Source organism: Callorhinus ursinus, unplaced genomic scaffold (assembly GCF_003265705.2).
Source record: "Callorhinus ursinus isolate GAN/ISIS: 27379988/994484 unplaced genomic scaffold, GSC_fseal_2.0 scaffold2, whole genome shotgun sequence".
NCBI classification, from domain to species: domain Eukaryota; kingdom Metazoa; phylum Chordata; class Mammalia; order Carnivora; family Otariidae; genus Callorhinus; species Callorhinus ursinus.
This window is the reverse complement of record NW_027397064.1, coordinates 28,162,402-28,182,788: the sequence shown is the minus strand read 5'-3', so window position 1 is coordinate 28,182,788 and position 20,387 is coordinate 28,162,402. Positions and strand designations below refer to the sequence as shown.

General features: G+C 38.7%; 1 protein-coding gene across 9 annotated transcripts in view; it reads right to left on the bottom strand.

Moving 5' to 3' along the window:
• The window catches only part of INO80D (INO80 complex subunit D), a 63,026-nt gene that overhangs the window by 23,538 nt on the left and 19,101 nt on the right, over positions 1 to 20,387 (bottom strand). For all 9 annotated transcript variants that reach the window (XM_025892771.2, XM_073879586.1, XM_073879592.1 and 6 more), the window contains 3 exons: positions 16,658 to 17,415; positions 10,106 to 10,214; positions 1,301 to 1,525 (listed from right to left, as the gene is read on the bottom strand). In XM_025892771.2, the coding sequence (XP_025748556.1) occupies positions 1,301 to 1,525; positions 10,106 to 10,214; positions 16,658 to 17,415 (1,092 nt within the window). The remainder of the gene's footprint in view (positions 1 to 1,300; positions 1,526 to 10,105; positions 10,215 to 16,657; positions 17,416 to 20,387) is intronic.

The window sequence follows — 20,387 nt, the reverse complement described above, 5'->3', positions numbered from 1 at the left end:
GAGAGTGCACAAGCAGAGGAGGGGCAGAGGGAGAAGCAGATGCCCCGCTGAGCAGGGAGCCCAACGTGGGGCTCGATCCCAGGATCCTGGGATTATGACCTGAGCCAAAGGCAGACGCTTAACCAACTGAGCCACCCAGGCGCCACTTAAGCTAGTATTTTTAAAAGGTATATAACCTAAATAAGTAATTATGGTAAGTTTTCACCATCTAAACTAATTTCGGAAATGATAATAACACCACAATTTCTTCACTGAAATATCAGGTAACTTCTACATGTCCAATTTATGGACTTTCCGTCAATAAAACAGTACGTACACATTATAAACCATAATTTCAAAACAATTTTTAAGAACATAGGGGAATGGCAATGATGTATTTTTAAGGGAAAAAAATTGGACACATAGCTCTTAAATATAGACCCAGTTTTACTTAAATACATACAAAAACCAGAAAAAGTCCAAGGACTGACATCCATTTACAAAGTCATTAAAAGCCATGTTTTAAAGAATTAGTGTCATGAGAAAATGGTCATAATCCAATGTTCCACAGAAAAAAAGTAGGAAATAAAATATACATATGGGATGATCTCAATTTTGCTTTAATACAAATACATGGCTCAGGGGAGATTTCATACGCACACACGTGTGCACACGCACACCACACAAAGCAAATAGACTACAAGGAAACAATGAGAATGTTCATAGTGCTCATTCTCTGTTCTGTGCATGGTGATATTATGGAAATCCCCCCCGCCCTTTCCTATGTTTTTCAAATTTACAATAAGCAAATACCTGGACTATAATATAAAAAGAAAAGATTTTTCCCCCCAAAGAAATGCAATGTAATAAAGTATTCTGAAGACCTAATATGCGGAATAATGGAAATATCAACAGAAAATACGTTGGAAAGAAAATTTTTAAAAAAATATTAAGTAAAAAATGTAAAATATTATTTCTGTAGTAAAAAAAACGGTAAATATCACTTTTAAATACATGAAATTTCTAAGCACTGGTTTTTGTTTTTTTTTTTTTTTTTTAAGGCAGGTAGCATTCTCAAATACTTCACGGTGTAAATTCTAGTCAAGCTCTGGCAAACCAACAGCAATGCTTTTAGACAGCTCGTGGCGATGTTCTATCACCACGTGATGCAAAACTTTATCTGAGCAACAAAAGCACAATGCAACGCTTAAATATTTCAGGCTTAAATGCCCACTGCCCACTGTGCCACAACTATCCTGTCAAAACACAGACAAAAGAGAGACAGGTGGCTGAGGACCAGGTGGCTGCCCGGGGCTCTCACCTGCTTCGGCTGCAGGCAGCTCTCTGTAGTTCCTGCATCAACTGACCAGCACACTCTGGTTCTCGACTGGCCGCCTGCAGCAAAGCTTTCCTAAACGTGTGCCGGCATTTCTTTTGACGAGATTCTGCCCGCTCCAGGCGGCAGAGGTGCTTATATTTCTGCTGAAAGTAAGTGCAAAGTTGGGTCACCCTGGAGCTCCTACTCTCCGTATCATCGTCGTCTGACCTGGAAAGTGCACAAAGGGAGAAGCTGATTAAACGTTAGGCTCGGTTTAGAGAGTGGGCAAAGTGGGTCAAGGAGCTACTTGGATGCACAAGGGTCCACATTTGGGGCAGGTGAGCATATACTTCACAAAATTAGAGAATTCCAGTAGAGCTGAAAGTAAGTACAATATTTCGACAATAAATAAGGCAGCAGACGCCACCCAGTGCTTTCAGATGCTTCACCTTCTCAGCATGTCAGAGTTAGACACAATGCATCTGGGTCTTCTAAATTTTAAGTGACTAGAGGTTCTCGGGAAGAAAACGGTTTCTTTACCTTTGCTTAACTAAAACGACTGAGTAAATGACATGGCAGTTATGAGGAAACACTAAGCATAATTTCATAAAAGATAGGTCATACCAGAAATAGAGCAGTGAATTCCAACAGTGCCTTATCAAAGACCTGCCCTTTTAGATGTACTGGTTTTCACTCCCCTCGCTAAGCACTTACAGAATGTTAATTGTAGGGGTCACAATCATTCTACAGTATTTTTTATTATTTTCTTTTAACACAGGAGATATCCTTTTTTTAAAAAGGTTTTTAAAAAAATTTGAGAGAGAAAGCAGAGCAAGCGAGAGAGAACACGAGTAGGGGGGGAAGGGCAGAGGGAGAGGGAGAAGCATACTCCCCACTGAGCTTGATCCCAGGACTCCAGGATCATGACCTGAGCCAAAGGCAGACACTTTAACAGACTTAGCCAGCCAGGAATCTCTACTTTGCAAATTTCTGGTCTAAGAAATAATTCCTAAGAAACATGTTCTCTTCAGTATAGTAGCTACTACAAATACTAGCTACTATAGTAGGCCATTTTCACCAATTGAAGGATCTTACTTCAATTTCTTCATTTATTTAACATTCAACATTTGCTATGTCTATTACGTTGAGTCCTACAAAGGAGAAAATAATTTAAGCAGTTTGCAATGCAGTTTAGACAAGATAAACACATCTCCAAAGTTAAACAACTCAAAAGACAATCAAATCAGTAACTAAAACCCTGGGGCAGGCTGATCAATGATTCAAGTATCTGACCTTCAATTAGAAAAATCTAGGAGTTTTTCACAATTTGAGATCCCAAGACCTACCCTAGCTCTACTGAACCAGAATTTCCATGGAATGGGGCCCAGGAATCTTTATTTTGAATTGTTCTCTGAAGTCCCATAGCAGGTTTTCATTCGGGAGTTCTAGTCGAGCCGGTAGGTACTATAAATATCTTCAATGTGAGGCAGAGAACATAGAGAGGTCTAGATATGGCTAAAGTGCTATTAAAGTTCACTAGCAAGATTGCTGGATGAGAGGCTTCACAGAAGAGATGCCAACAAAACTGAACCGTGAAGAAAGGGTAGAATTTGAAGAGAAAAAAAAAAAGGTTCCTCACAAGGATAAAGGAATACAAGTCAGGCTTCAGAGAGGAACAGGAAAGAGAACAGCAAGTACTAAGTAGCTCACTTTGGCGAAGACGTGGCATACACAGGGGAGTACGGTGGGTAAGGCCAACTTTCTAAACCTAAACACTAGATTCTACTGGCAGTGAAGAACCTTGTAGAGTCTGAAGAAAATAGGCAACAATAATAGAGCCGTGCATGAGAAAGGTTACACCGTCGGTAGGCAGAAATGGGAAGAGGCAGGGCAGAGGGCAGGGAGGAAATTATTAAAACACTCCAGGTAACAGGTAACAAGAACCCACACACCAGGACGGCGGCAGCGGGACTGCAGGAAAGGAAAGGCATCCTGCACGCATAAAAGGCAGACCTCCGTCAACTGGGATGGGAGGATGCGAGCGACAACAGTCGCGCGGCCCCTTCCAACAGCGAAGACCAGGGAAGAGGAACACAAGCAGATCTGGGGCAGGAAATAAATTCCATTTCAGACGTAAAGAATGTAAAGTACAGGTGAGGTATCAAAGGCAGCAGTGGGAAAAACTGTTGGAAACGATAAGCAGGAGCACAGCGAGGGAAGGAATACAGATTTCATAGCCAACAACTAGCAACTGAAGGACAGGGGAGGGCCTGTAAGTAAAAGGCCACGGAGATAATAGAAAGAACGAGACCTCTAAGGGCCATTATCACAAAAGAATTAACTCAATTTGGTGACTGGATATGAAGGATAAGAAAGTCAATAATGACTCAATGACTTTGAACTTGCATAACGAGGAGTATGCAAGGGCTATTAATAGAAAAAAGAAAGAGAGGAGAAACTGCAAGTCTTAAAGGGAGAGTGAAGCTCAGGTAGATAATCACTTGCCAAAGCTGTTATCTGAAAAGACTATTATGGCGGGGAGGACAGAGCAGCTCAGCAGTTCTCAAGTTGACAATGAATGGACAGATGCACCTGGATGTTGAGGCATGCTCCATCATTACAATAAAAATTTTCAAAGCTTATCAGAAGTTTCATGCTGATCTTGTTGTGGGCCAGTTAACAAGTAGTTTGCAAGACCTGCACAGGTCCACAGGCCATCCCCAGCATGGTCCTTAACCAGAAAATCTCCAACATGCCTCCCACTTCCAAGATGTTCTAACCCTTGTTTCACACCTGGCTGTGGAGGGAGGAAGAGTGTCATTCCGGGAACAGAAAGGCCAGCGGCCATCATTTACCAGCAGAGACAGGCCTGCCACCTTCTGCATTCTCAGTATGTGGCTTTCCTCACCTGTGAAATCAAAGAGCTGGCTCACCCAGCAACCAAAGTTGTGAAGAGAATGAAAAGAAATGACCTATCTGAAATCACAATATAAGTACAGGTATTATTATTAGATAATAACCTATATCCATCTAGTAACCTATATCCATTAACTAAAATTAAATCACTTATTAAATACACACATGCAAAAAACTCCTGGCCTAAACAGTTTTACCATGAGCTCTAGCAATAATAAATAATAATAATAATAATAATTCCAATCACACACAAAATATTCCAGATATCAGGAAAGAGGAGAATATTCTTTTTTTTAAGATTTTATTTATTTATTTTAGAGAGAGATCAAGCACACAAGCAGGGGGAGGGGCAAAGGGAGAATCTCCAGCTGACTCCACACTGAGCATGGAGCCCAAGGCAGGGCTCAATCCCACGACCCCAAGATCATGACTTGAGCCGTAATCAAAAGTCTGACAATTAACCGACTGAGCCACCCAGGTGCCCTAAGGGAATATTCTTTTAATAAAGCTAACCTAAATTTGATACCAAAAACTTATTATCAAGGACAATATGACAAAAGGAAAATTATAGGAAAATCTTATTAATGATCTCAGAGGCAAAAAATATTAGTAAGTTGAATCTAGCAGCATATAAAAAAGAAATATCCAATCTGGGTTAATTAATGTAGGAATGCAATAATTATTTTTCAATCTGATCTTACTAGACCTCTCTTCTGCCAAAAACCACTTTATTCTTCTTTTCCTTTCATCTTCAAACTTTCTATTTCCTTGCTTCCTCCTGTTATTTTCCTCATTTTCTTCTTTCTTCTTTCTCTTCCCAATCCTCACATCATGTATGAAAATTCTCCTTCATTTTCATAACTTCAACATCACTTAAATAATGAAGATACAAGTCTGTTCTCTAGCCCATACCTCACAATTATATTGCAGAGACAAGATATTTATTTGGCGTGCTCATCCACATATAACTAACCCAGAAATGCTGGAACTAGGACAGAGTACTGGGGAGCAGAGAGGTGCACAGACAGAAGCACTCTGAAGATCTACAGAGGGTTCCTCTCAGTTTTTCACTTGAGTACTGATCAGTGCAAGGGTGTGCAAGAATACCCAAAAAGAATCTGAAAAGAGAAGGTCAAACAAGTTCCAGCAGCTCACACAGGGCAGGCGTAGTTTGTGTTCCTACCACCCAAGGGGAAAAACGTGCAATCTGCGGGGCACTGGGTAGACCGACCACTCAGGAGCAGACTGCCTCACTAATGGGGGTAAAGTGAGCCCTCAATTAAAGGCTGCCATGGCCCCATTTCACGAAGTTTAAAAAGCCTCAAAAGCTGTTTCTAAGTAACACTGTCCCCAGACAAAGCTCTTAAAGGAAGACAAAATACCAGAATCAAGGTAAGTAAAATTAACCAAGCCTGGCATCTAATAAAAAATTATCAGACATTCAAAGAAACAGGAAACTAGGACCCATAAGGAGAAAAAAATCAATAGAAACAGATCTAGAAATGATACAGATGACATAATTAGTAAACCAAGAATCAAAGAACAGTTATTACAACCATATTTCACATTTTTGAGAAGGTAATCATGATCACGTCAAGGAGAGACATGGACAATAATTTAGAAGACCCAAAACAAACTTCGAGAGATGAAAAATACAACATCTAACATGAAAAACAGACTGAATGGGATTGATGGCTGGTTACATGCCACAAAAGATTAAGTAACCTGAAGACAGCAATAGGAACTTTCCAAACTGAAACACAGAGAGGAAAAAAAGTGAATGGAACATCAATAAGCTGTGGGATAATTTCAAGCAGCCTAAAATATGTGTAAACTAAGTCTCTCAAATAGAAGGGGGAAGAAAAATAATTGAAGAAAACTAGGGCAAATTTTTTCTAAATTTCAGGAAAATTATAAACTTACAGATCCAAAAAGTCAACGAACCCCAAGCACAAGAAACATAAAGAAAATGAACTACACAAATGGTTTAAAACTACTGATAAAGAGGAAAATCTTAACAGAGAAAAAAAAGATACATCATGTTCCTTGGACCAATTATGTGAAGGACGGCTGACTTCTCATTGGAAATAATGCAAGACATGTGAGCAACATCCTTAAGTACGCAAAAAAAAAACTGCCAACCTAGGATTTTATGCCAGCAAAAATATCTTTCAAAAATGAAGGCATACATCTTTGAAACACGGATGGACCTAGAGGGTATTATACTAAGGGAAGTAAGTCAGAGAAGATAAATACCATATGATTTCACTTATATGTGGAATCTAAAAAAAAACAAAACAAAGCAGAAACAGACCCATAAACACAGAGGACAAACTGGCGGTTGCCAGAGGGGTTGGGGGTAGAGAGATGGGCAAAATGGGGTAAAGACAGAGGGAGGTGCAGACTTCCAGTTAAGCAATAAGTCATGGGAATAAAAGGTACAGCATAGCGAATATAGTCAATGGTATTAGGGTTGTATGGTGACAGATGGGAGCTACACTTCTGGTGAACAGAGCATAACATACAGACTTGCCAAATCACTGTGTTATATACCTGAAACTAATGCAACATTGTGTGTTGATTATACTTCAATTAAAAAAAAAAAAAGGCATGGGGTGCCTGGGTGGCTCAGTCAGTTAAGCATCCAACCGCTGATTTCAGCTCAGGTCATAATCTCAGGGTTGTGAGATCGAGTCTCCACACCAGGCTCCCTCTCCCTCTGCACTCCTCCCCCCCGCAAGCCAAAAAGGCATAGTCAATTATACCTCGATAAAATTCTTCAGACATAAAAGCTAAAAGAATTCATCATCAGAAGAGCGGCACTATAAGAAATGTTAAAGTGAACCATTCATACAGAAAGAAAATAACATCAGATGGAAATATGGAACTATTCAAAGAAAAAAACCCTAGAAATCATGTGGGTAAATACAAAAGATTATTTTTCTTTTAAATCGCCTTAAAAGATAACTGCTTAAACAATAGCAATGTATTACAGGGATTATAACATACATAGAGGGAAATGTATAGCATCAAGTGTCTATGTCAGAAAACAAGGTTTAAGCTATCACCTTAAAAACCTGAAAAAGACAAACAAATGGTATCCAAAACAAAGAAGGAAAGCATAGAAGAACATAATAGAAGGAAATAATAGAGATAAGAACAGAAAGCAATGAAATAAAGCTAAAAGAGAATCAATGAAACTAAAAGCTTGTTCTTTAAAAAGACCAATGAAAAAGAAGAGAAAATGAACAGAGACATACACATACATGCCAAGGGTTCCAATGCAAGATCAACAGTGTTTTCAACAGTGTTGGTTAAACAGAAGATCCACACAAAAAAATGATCCTTAACACTGCACCTCACATTATATACAAATTATACAAAAATAAATTTCCACAAAGATTGTCAGGAAAACAATAAAGCTCCTAGAAAATAGTATTAAGAGAATAACTTCATGACTGTGAAGCTGTGGGGTAATGATTTCTTAAATGGGTCACAAATACATTACCCATAAAGAAAAAGAGCAATAAATTGTACTTATTAAAATTAAGAACTGGGGGGGGCGCCTGGGTGGCTCAGTCAGTTAAGTGTCTGCCTTCAGCTCAGGTCATGATCCCAGGGTCCTGGGATCGGGCCCCGCATGGGGCTCCCTGCTCCTTGGGAAGCCTGCTTCTCCCTCTCCCACTCCCCCTGCTTGTGTCTCTCTCTGTCAAATAAATAAATAAAATCTTACCAAAAAAAAAAGAAAGAATATGAAAGGGAGTTACTAGGAGTAATTACTGTTAATAATACATTTAAGGGGCGCCTGGGTGACTCAGTAGGTTGGGCATCTGCCTTTGGCTTGGGTTGTGGTCCTGGGGTCCTGGGATCAAGCCCTGCATCTGGCTCTCTGCTCCACGGGGAGCCTGCTTTTCCCTCTGCCTCTCTGTCTCTCATGAATAAATAAAATCTTAAAAAAAAAATACATTTAAGATACCAACTTATTTCTGCTCTTGAGATATAAGTAAGAGCCTGCGAGATCTCCTTCAGCACATGCATGTACAGCTAAACCAAGTAACCAAGAAATCTTTCCCAAAACAAGGCCAGGGGTACCTGGGTGGCTCAGTCAGTAGAATATGTGACTCTTGATCTCTGAGTCGTGAATTCAAGTCCCTTGCAGGGCATAAAGCTTACTTAAAAAAAAGGCCAAACTTTCTCCCTAAAATTTCTTCAAGCATAATCCTGGTTTAGCAAGAAAACTCATGAAAAGCAGGTTTGCGGGAAAGCAGGTGGACGGGCAGCACAGAATGATGATCAGACTACTACCAGTTTTTCTTCCAAAAGAATCTGAGAATTCTAACAGGAATCTTTACTATCATTTATCATTCATTGCCCAGGTACCAGGTATTGTGCTTAAGCATTTACTTATGCTACCTCATTTACAGCAATTTTTAAAATTACCTCAAAATATCCCAAATCAAGTTAAGCTGACATGAACATCCACCTGAGAAAGCATGACTGATACTATCCATTCCTGTCAGAGTGTTAAGTTCAACTGTACTTTATCTGAAGAAAAGAATATGCTAATGGTAAGGAAGCAGTCTTGAATGATACATAAAATGGAACGTTGGAGAGAGAAGAAAACTATAGCATTCTCCAATCCTATCTAGGAGATTGGGGAGGCCAGGACAACTGGCCATTAATAAATCCAACTAACTCTCCTTCCAGGCCCAAATAAGCTCCCCATGTAGTTTTGCTTAGTGAACATTTGTACTATTTAATGATTATTTCTCACTTTATTTTTTTTTAAAGACTTTATTTTATTTATTTGAGAGAAGAGAGAGAGTGAGAGAAAGAGAGCCCAAGAGGGGGTAGGGTCAGAGGGAGAAGCAGACTCCCTGCCATGCAGGGAGTCGGCTTCTCCCTCTGACCCTCTTCCCTCTCGTATTCTCTCTCACTCAAATAAATAAAATCTTTAAAAAAAAATAAAAAAGAAACTGGCATTTTGGTTTATACATTACTCTCTAGAGAATCAGTTCCCTGAGCCTAATCACCTCTGGGTACACTAACAAATCATATTTTAAGCCTATAAACCAAAAAACCAGGTTCTAGAGAATATATGTCCATACAATGCTACTGTGAGAGTCTAGGAGTTGGCCTGGGGCAGATAGCTGGTCTCCCCTCTATTTTGTCAAATATCTATTCAAACCACAATACTTAAAAAAAAAAGAAAAAAATTAGCTGAGTCTGAGAGCCATCTTTTGGCTCCACAGACAGGGATCTATCTCGGAATGGCCCCACTGTACTAAGTGAATCCCTAAAGCAGTCCCCTGAAACAGAAAGAGCTTTCTCACTGTCCTGTGCATTAATCAATCTACAGCTTTCTGATAAGGCAGATACCAAGAACCCCTAATGAGATTATCTTGAAAACCATTTTAGCACATTAGAAATACTCAGTGCTTAAGGAAGATTAAAAATGGATCAATCTTGTAGAAGACAGAGCTGAAATAAGCTGTTCCCAGCTTCTGTAGGGATCAGGCCAAAGAGGATCCAGAAGTCAGGCAGCAGGACTCTGAGAAGCCCTGGGACCTCAGGCCAGTTCCTTAGCCTGCCTGGGCCTTGGTCTCCTCTTCTGTAAAAAGAGGGGATGGGACTAGGTAATCCCGAAGGTTCGTTTTCATTCTGAATTCTATTCCAAGTGGTTCCTTCAGTGATAAATGGGAAGGGTACAGAAACAAATTTACCAAGAAAACTGAAAAGCTTTATATAGTACATTTCCTCCCAAGTGGAATCTCTTTTACCTCCATTACAATAAAACTAGATCCAATGAGATAAAAGAACATTAGCATACAGAGTGAAACATCAGGCCATTACAGGGGTAACTGAAGAATCAAAACAAAAAGGAAGACTTACGTGTGTCTTTCATATCTGAGCATTTCTCGGATGGACCATGCCACCTGGTATGGCGAGGCCTGCTCTGAGTCCTCTAGCTCCTCCCCGCTCTCTTCGGACCAGTCCAAACCTGGGACATGTGAGAAGATACAGCACGTTAAAAAAAAATGTTTTATTTAAAATTTAGAAAAAAAGCTACCAAAAATGCATAACCCAAAACCTATAGCACATACTATCACTGTATGAATAAATGCCTCTCTATTCCGACAAAAGTATTAATAATGACGTATGACATACACTCAGGTTTAAAATAATGACACTGTAACAAAAAAAAACTATATTCCAAGGATGAACTTCTTCGTCACACTTCACAAATGGAGCAGAAACATAAGCAGAGAGTTCCAGTCCTTCCCCCCACCAAAACGTCATACATTAAACATCATACATCATGTCAGAAAAACATAAAACAAGGCTAATGTATGTTCAGGTAAGAAAGAAGTCAAAATGCACTGGTGGATTCACTCTACACTTCCACAAAGAAGGGCCCTAGGACAAACTGTCAAAGGCAGACACTTCATCCCCTTTCCCAACCCCTCCGGAGGAAAAGGACTCCATCCACCAGGCAGAGCCCTGGCCCTGGCTCTTAACCCTCTGCAGGAAGAGGAAAGGGTAAGAGGGCAATATTCCATTTCTAATGCAGCTTGGGCTTTCTTTTAATTCTTTTAAACAATAGCTGCCACATTCTGTGGCATTATGAAAAACAAGTTTAGAGGGGACAATAGAGAAATACAGGATGAACAATGCTTACTTATTTTGTTAAACACTACTAATTTTAATGACTGGATAATTATTAGCTTCCAACATAAAGGTTTTACCTTTTTAGAAGTTTTGTATCTTGGAAAGGTCTCGATAAATACTGATGTTGCACAGTCTAACATGCATAACTTTAAATATACTCATACCGCTATGAGACTTGAATTAGATACCTTGGTAACTAGTATTAGGTCTTCCTTCTTGAGACCCTCAAAACTCAGAAGACCATCTTCATTAGACAGTTATGTTAGAAAGGACCTCAGAGGTTGCTTCTATAATTTAAGTAAGTTTACATGTGCCAAATAGGGAAATTAAGAAAAGGTTAATCGAAATGCAAATTATAAATGCTTAAAATTAAGTAACACATTACCACTGGCATAAAGAAACCTCAAATTTAGTTCCAAGATGACTATCCAAATGTTAGGTCACCTTAAAAAGTAAGTTACTTAAAAAAAAAAAAGTTAAAATAATTAGTGATTAAAAAAAGTAAAAAACAAGTAATCACAATAGCATTAGCTTCAGGATAGGATACTGAAAGGCGAAGTCTTTCAAACACAAAGTGACACTTAAGGTATCTTCAAAGTGAGGACATGAATTATCTTTTATTGTTTTTGTATAATTCATAATAATTTCTACTAAGTCACCTATATCTTCTCTGAAAAAGTCAAGATCTAAGTTGTAAAAACTAAGATGGAGGTGTTTCTCTTGTGAAATTAACTGTCCAATAAAGCAAACCTTTGATCTTGGCTTCATTATCACTAGTTTTAATATAACTAACTGAGATAACCAGGCCAGACGAGACTGTAAAAGCTGATTACAAGATTGCATTTTTCTTATTCTTTGCTGATATGAATGCAGACTATACTTGGTCATAACAGTGCATTACAATTTCTGGCTTCTCCAAAGTAACCTTTGTTTTGAAAACCTAGGACCCTAATATGCTTGATTTTAAAAAAATAAAAAAATAAAATAAAAAAAATAAAAGGGAGGGGGGTGCGTGGGTCATTTAGTTGGTTAAGTGTCTGCCTTCGACTCAGGTCATGATCCCAGGGCCCTGGGATGGGGTCCTGGGATGGAGCCCTGCGTGGGGCGCCCTGCTCAGCGGGGAGCCTGCTTCTTCCTCTCCCTCTAACCTTCTGCCCTGCTTGTGCTCTTACTCGCTCTCTCCCTCTCTCTCAAATGAATAAATAAAAATCGTTTAAAAAAAAAAAGACAATACTTTTTCTGTAAAGTCTCATTCTGTGCAAAATGACAAAAAACCAGCCTCTAACACAACATAGTTTGTTTCAAAAGCTAAAAAAATTACCAGCATCCATAAATACACAAAGTATAAATAAATATTTAGTAGATGACACAGGTACATTGTGGAATAAGAGGCAAACATTTGGGAAGAAATAAAGTTAGATTTTGCCTTGAAACTAATACCTAATGAATTCCAAACAGAGGACTACAATGTAAATAAATCAAACAATAAAAGGACCAAAAGAAAATATGGGTGAATATATTACATACTCTTAGAGCCCAAACAAGTGAGAAACAAAATAAAGCAAAACAAAAAGTCTGATTCAAAAGGAAAAAAATTCTAAAAAAATAGAACACAATTTTAACTCCTAAATTCCAAAATAATTATATCATAGATATTTAAAAGCAAATAACAAATGGGAGAGGCTTTGCAACAAACATGAAATATGTATAAAAAGATCATACCAAATCAATAAAAAAAAAGCCCTTCAACAAAAATGAGTGAAAAAATTCAAAACGTAAAATAAATAAGAAATACAAACATCCAAAAAGCATATGAACAAATACTCAAAGCTACAATTACTATCTCAAAACAGCAGTTCTCACTTAAATGGTCCATAGATCCCCAGGGGTCCCTGAAACCCTCCTTAGGGAGTTCCTTAGGTCAACACTATCTTCAAAATAAGAAGACATTATTTGCTTTTTTCACCGTGTTGGCATTTGCACTGATGATAAAAAACAAAAAACAAACCATGGTGGGTCAATCTGCTGGCGCCTCAGCATCAATCAGAGTGGTGGGATCAAACTATACGAGCAGTCATCCTGTGTTTCACACCACAATGTGCAGTTAAATAAATAAATAAATTAACAGTTTTGAGAATATCCCTGGGGCACCTGGGTGGCTTAATAGTTAAGCGTCTGCCTTCGGCTCGAGGCCCGATCCCAGTATGCTGGGATCAAGTCCCGTGCTTCAGTGGGGAGCCTGCTTCTCCCTATGCCTGCCGCTTCCCCCTGCTTGTGTGCGCACACTCCTTCCCTCTCTCCGACAAATGAAGATTTTATCAAAATAAAATCTTAAAAAAAAAAAAAAAAAGAATATCTGTGACAAAGCCCGGTATAGGTAAAGACTGTTTATTAAATCTTAGTTCTTGACTATGCGTCTTTACACCAGTGTCTGCGACTCCACGTGGAGTCAGAAAGCCCCTGCGCTGCACACCGTAAACGTATGGTGGCTGTCTTGAGGAAAAGCCCTTGCAGCACCTGGTGTTAACTGTGACCTCAACGAGCTGTTTTTTTTTCACTCGACACCATTTTTATTTGAAGGAGTGACCAACAAACTGTGGTTACTAAGACTTGGATATCTGACAGTCATTTTTTTCTAATATCAACACAGTGAAAACTGTCACCTCAAGGAAAACAATGGACAGGGCTTGTTGCCAACAATGAAATTCAGATTTTCCCTTGAAAGCTTGATTTTTTTTTTTTTAAACTTGAAGTCATCACTGAGTCTATGACAACTTTCTAACAGACTTTTCTGACGAGATTGGTGGTAATATTAAAGAATGTGATTTTGTTTTGTTTTGAAGTAGGCTGGACACCTAGTGTGGAGCCCAACACGGGGCTTGAGCTCACGACCCTGGGATCAAAACTTAAGATCAGATCAAGAGTTGGATGTTTAACTGATTGAGCCACCCCGGCATCCCACGAGAGTATTATTTTTAAATTTGGTATAATGAAATATGTCCACATTTGGGATATATGTTTAACTAGGTAAACCAATATTTTCCAAATGACCAATATAGATGTTACAGAATCACGCATGGGTAAAAAGATCCCTTCAAAGTGCAAAGCAGATCAATGGATTTTAATGTAATGGTTTGCAAAATTCCTTGATAGGGTTTCAGGTTTCACACTGCAACTAATCTTTAAGAAACTACCATTGGTCAATTTTTGGTATAGGATCAAATAAGAATATCCACAATTATTTTTAAAAAGCTAGTAAAATATTCTTCCCTTTTCCAACTCCAAACGTGTAAGCCATATTTTCACATATTAATCAAAACCACATATCATGACTGAATGCAGAAGCAGACAGGAGAATCTGTCTTCCAGCAAACTACACATTAAGATTTACAAAACAATGTAAAATAATGCTGCTCTTCTCATTATATTTCTTTTCTTTTGGGAAAACATAGCTATTTCATAAAAAGAACATGTTAACATGTGGTGTTATCTTTAAAAATGCATTAACATTTTAAAAATTTCTCAGTTTTAACTTCTAATTCAGTAAATATCAACAAATGTGACTCACATACATAAAGGCTCTACAGTGTCCTCAATCATTTTTAGGTGTAAAGGGATTCTTAAGGCCTAAAATTTGAGAAACACTGATCTAAGTTATGCAAATTAAAGCAAATGTTCTATCAAATTTGCAAAGGCACAATAATAACCAATATCCAGTACTGTAAAGATGGAGAGAAACTGTCATCTCATACCCTGCTGAAAGAAGGGCAATGTAACAAAATAGTTCTGAAGGAAAATTTGACAACATGTATCAAAAAGCTTTAAAAAAAAAATGCAAAAGCTTGGAATCAGCAATTCTGCTTCTAGGAATCTGAAGGAAAAATTAGAGATGTGACAGTAATTATTTTACTATGAGGATATACAGCTACACTTTATAATAATATAAACTGGAAACAACCTAAATTAGAGAAAGAATTCAGCTGTGACAAATTATATGGTATATCAAAAAATTACTACCTTCATAGTACCTTGTGAAAAATTTTAAAACAGGTTATAAAACTATATGTACAGCAGGAACCCAATTTTACAGATCTGAAATATACCAAGGCATTAACAAATGGGTATTAATAAGGTTTGGGTGTTTTAATTTATTTTTTTTATATATCTTTTCTTTAAGTATTATTAGTTGTTTTAATCACCAAAAGTCATACATGGCTTAGTAACAGGTGAAACAATATAAAACTCTAATATAAGAAGAGATGCCATTCCCATCTCTGTAAAAACACATCCTATCCAATTCTGTCCTCCCCTTGACAGTCAGTGTTAACAGCCTGGTAGTATATAACCATTCACACATTAAAGACCCATGCTTATACCTCAACAGGCAAACATCTATCTGTCCATACGCTTAATCAACAGATACACTGATGCCCCTTGTTTATTTACTTTATTTTTACAAATGGGGTAATACAATACCCCCAGATTTTTTTCTACTTGCTAATATAAAATAGGCACATCTAGTTATAAAGGTTGTTTGAGGATTTTTTTTTTTTAAAGATTTATTTATCTGAGAGAGTGAGAATGAGAGAGAGAGAGAGAGCACATGAGAGGGGAGAGGGTCAGAGGGAGAAGCAGACTCCCCGCTGAGCAGGGAGCCCGATGCAGGACTCGATCCCGGGACTCCAGGGTCATGACCTGAGCCGAAGGCAGTCCCTTAACCGACTGCGCCACCCAGGCGCCCCTGTTTGAGGATTTTTAATACTGCAAGCAACACTGCAATAAACATCCTTGAACACATATCCTAACATTCTGATATTTTTTTCACCCATAGGAATAGAGTCCCAAAAGTGAGTTTGCTGGCTATATATACACTCTTTTAATTTGTAAACACGGTCACATTATTCACCAGCAATGTAGAATCCTCATCAACAGTGGATATAGTTTTTGCCAATCTGACAGAAACTGTTACTTTGATTTGCATTTCCACACCTGCTATGGGGACTGAGGTTTTCACTGGTTTACTAACCACTTGTATTTCTTCTTCCTCTGGTCCCATCCTTTTCCTATCCTTCTATTACTATCACATCATGCAAATGATTTTTCCTCAAGTTAGAATCACAGCTCACACCATATTTAAGAATATATTCCAAATGAATTAAAGGTTTTAAATAATCAAACACAGAACAATCGAATTATCAATAAGAATATATAAAACACCTGTATGAACTTGGGATCAGAGAGATTTTCTTGAGCAAGAAAATTCAGAAGCAATGAAGGAAAGACATTTCACTACATTCAAGTTTCACCTGTAGTTTTTCACTTTTAAATCATGAACAGGCATCACTACGGGAATTTTTTTTACAAGGTTTTTTGCTTTTTTTTTTAACTGTCAGCAGATATTAACAATGCTATCATTATTCCAAAGTCCTACGATAAGACATGTCGAAAACTTCATCAGACACAGGTGCTGAGCTCACAGGGGCAGAGAACCCAACACAACTGCCTTTCGATACCGCTGTTGCTACCACAAACGAGAAACTGTGTGTGACTGCCATTCCAAATTTGCCGACTCCTACTTCCATATCCTGTCTACCAAGGATCATCCCCTCCACTAGCCTATTTCCTTGACGAAGGCCCCCCTAAACACACAGTCTTGCACTGAACCCCCCGGGTCCCAGGGCCCTGCCACCAGCATCACAGATGCAGCGGGTCTGAACACTGAGCCTCCCCTGCAAGGGCACGCTGTGTTACAGTCCGGGAAATGAGAGAACTCACCTAAATGGGGAAACAGATCAGTGTCCAACTGATGTTTCTGGGTGCACAGTTTCACCAGTCTGTGCAGGCGACTTATACAGGAGAAGTGTGGAGAGAAGGCTGTGGCTTTCATGAGGACCCGGTCAGTCCTGGGCGGGTCCGTGGCTGGAGCCCTACTGGATGGCAGGAGGGGCAGCGGCCTCTTGTGGGGCAACTGCCTCGCTTGTGCTATAGTGTGTGTGGTGGGGGCCACTCCCTGCATTGGTAGGCTGGTGCTCGGAGGTGGAGGGGACTTGCAGACTACACCCTGCGGTGGCGGTGGCGGTGGAGCTGGAGGTTTCAAGGACGAGGCTAAAGGTGACAGGTGGGAGAGCTGCGGCGGGGCCTGCTGCTGTGAAGGCGCAGGAGGGGGACTAAAGTGCTCTTGTCGGACTTTTAAAATCTCCGTCTCTCTCTGGCGCTGCCGATTCTGGGCCAACTTGCTCTGCAACTTCTTTCTCACAGTTGCCCCTTTCTTTAGGTCATCATCTTCCTCGTTGAAAGCGAATGGGTCTTCCAACTCGGTTTCCAGGTAGTGGAGAGGGACCCTGGCCCCAGGTGGAGAGAGGGACATTCCATCCAGCCCGTTGGGCATCTTCAAGGCCAACGGGGGCACCGTCAGGCTAAAGGCCATGGTATCCATCTGGTGCCTGACCTTCACCTCATCTATAGGATCATTCTTTTTCTTCCTCTCTTTTTTCGGGATAAAGCCAAGTACCTGCAAGTGGCTGTTGCAGTACCTTTAAAAAACACACACGGGGAAATGATTATGATATACACGAAGAGAAGTTGAATATAAAACTACATAGTATAAAATGTGAATCCTACCTAATATATTAAAAATGCATGACTATAGGAACTCTTGGCATTCATGGATTTAACATAAACAACCTCTACTACTCTCAAGCACGCCTCAAAGTCTGCAATTTTCCTGAAGCAAATAGGTGAGTTGTGTGTGTGCAGAGGCTGCCAGAGAGAAGTGAGTCATTCCAACACTGAGTGGCCCTGGATGACCATCCAGCTATGGCTTCTCACTCTGCTTTGTTATTTTGTATTCACAGCACAAAAAGAACTCATCAAGTCTAAAGGATCTCTAAAAACTCTGTTATGGAGAGGAAAAAAAAATCGTATCTATTTATCTATATATATTCCAATGTCATTCAAGTATTCGTAGATTCACAAAGATCTTATGACATAATCCCTAAAAATACCAAGTGTCTACAGTGTATTCTACACACACATACACACACAGATCGAGAGAGAGAGAGAAATAAAGAATACAGAAAGGAAGGAGAAAGTAAAATAATAAAACTAACAGTTAGAGGGATTACAGATGAAATGAGTTCCTCAACAGCCAGAGAAGTACATTTATACCTGCAGTAGGTACTAAAATAATGCCCTTTATACAGATGAGGAAGCTAAACTTGATGAAAATTAAATAACTTGCCCCAACCACCCCCCTCTGGAAACTGATAGAGCTGAGACTCCAACGAAGAATCTAAGCTCAGGAGACTCTCCATAGTCTTCAGCAATGAGGTTACTTCTGTAATGTAAATGGTATTTTAAAAAATACTAAAAAGGACAGCATCCTTCTACTCAGTAAGAAAGAAGAATACATGTTGTTCCCAGAAACCACACTGAAAAGCTACAGAGGCTTTTAACCGGTAGTAAAGTAGTGTTTCCCAGACTGGGATTCCTCATGCAGTTCAGAAGGTTAGCAAGTATGCCATAAAAAAAAAAAAAAAAAAAAGAGTATTCCATGCTTAAATAAATTTGAAAAATGCTGGCTTCAACAGAATTAGACAATGATTTTGTTGTTTGTTTCTGCTGAACAACTTCTCAAAGCATTTTGTATGATAACGTACATTGCGCTTCAAGGTGGCAATGTACCCATCTGGCAGGGTTTCCCAAACTTACGTGAAAAGGGCATCTATTTTTATTGTAGCGAACTTGTGGAGAACACAGTTTAGGTAAAAATGGCAATAAAGTAATTAATGTCAATCTTGAAACTCACTGGGCCATATCAGACAAATTTTTAAATAACTGTTAAAGATACAGATTCACCATATCATCAAGAGACATGGTTTTGTTGGTTTGTCTGAGAAATAAATCTCTCAAAGACACGCCTCCATTTTAATAGGACTATTAAGAAAAAGCTTTCTGGACAGTAAAGAGAATCTACACTGTGTGTGTGTGTGTGTGTGCACGGGTGTGTGCGCGCGCGCGCACACACACTTGCACATACACACCTAACAGGTTTAGGTTAGGTCTCACACAGACCTTAAACAGAATAGATTTATAAAGCTGTGGCCAAAATGGAAAAAGTTTCAGGGATAACTGCATGATTTTTGTTGTTGTTTTCAAGTCATTTTTAAATTAACAAAAGGATTAGCAGGGTAGAAATGAGGTGGGATAGTTTTTAAATTTGGAAATGAAATTTTTCTGCTCATTACACATGAGCAGCCTGAACAGGTAACTGAGCCTGCCCCGTGCCACCTCACGTAACAGGGCAGAGGCTAATCTGCACGTCCAGCCCTCCTTCAACCTCACCCTCAACTCCTGCTCCAGCTACTCTGTCAGCATTACCACACAGAGTCTGAACTTGTAAAACACTTCCTCTTCTAGAAGGGAAGAATTTTCATAGCTAGAATTACAACAGCTTACTTCATTATGATCAGTGTTTAAAAGAAGTATGCAAATATGAATTGAATAACTCTATAGGGGAGTGACCGCTAATGGGTTCTTTTGAAGGGACGAAAATGTTGTAAATTAAACTGTGATGAAAGTTGTACTAAAAAATACAGAATTATACACTTCAAATGAGAGAATTGTATCAGATGTGAATTATATCTTAATTAAGCTGTCTAGGAAAATGGTAAACATACAGGAAAACAAAAAACTTCTTGACAAATCACTACTAAAAAATATATAAAATTAGACAAATTTAAATTATATAAAATAACCAATTTAATAAAACCACTTATCTCTGAGAAACCAAGGCTACAGTAATAAGCCTTAGCCTCCCACTGTACATTAGAAAATGAACTTTACTTTTTAATTATACCAGTATTCCTAGTGAACATAACACTATTCTATTTCAAAGAGGTAAGAATCCCTTAAGTTAGCATTTTTAATACATACCAGAAGTTAGACACCAGATACTAAGAAGCTTCCTTCAGCTGACCACCAATCAGATAATTTTATCAATTAAAAGTCATTGGGAGTTTGTTTTCTATAATACATAAAACCATCTCAAATTCCTAAGTGTCCAAAGAATAACTGCATTAACAATAATGAAAGCTTATTTTCAAAAGAATATCAATCTTTTCTACATTATGTCATATAGTGTAGTTATTAACTATCAATATTTATATACACCTTAGACCTTATATCAATTCAACCTGGATTTCTTGAGGCAACATAAGAATATTACCTCCTACTGATGTCTACTTAATCTACCTCCAAGCAACCCTACAAATAATAAAAATATTACCATTTGCATTGGTTTGAACCAATTTGGAAAGATTTATGTAACTTAGTACTTAAGCGTAGTTTCTTTTGATACAGCCACACAAGTCCTTCCCCTTCTTTTCTTGTTCTAAAAAGAGGAAACTACTTTGAATATCAAGGTGAAGACCTATGATTCAGAGAATTAATATTCTGGAGAAATGCAGAGCAACTCTTGTTTTACTTCTCGCTGCTAGCTATTAAC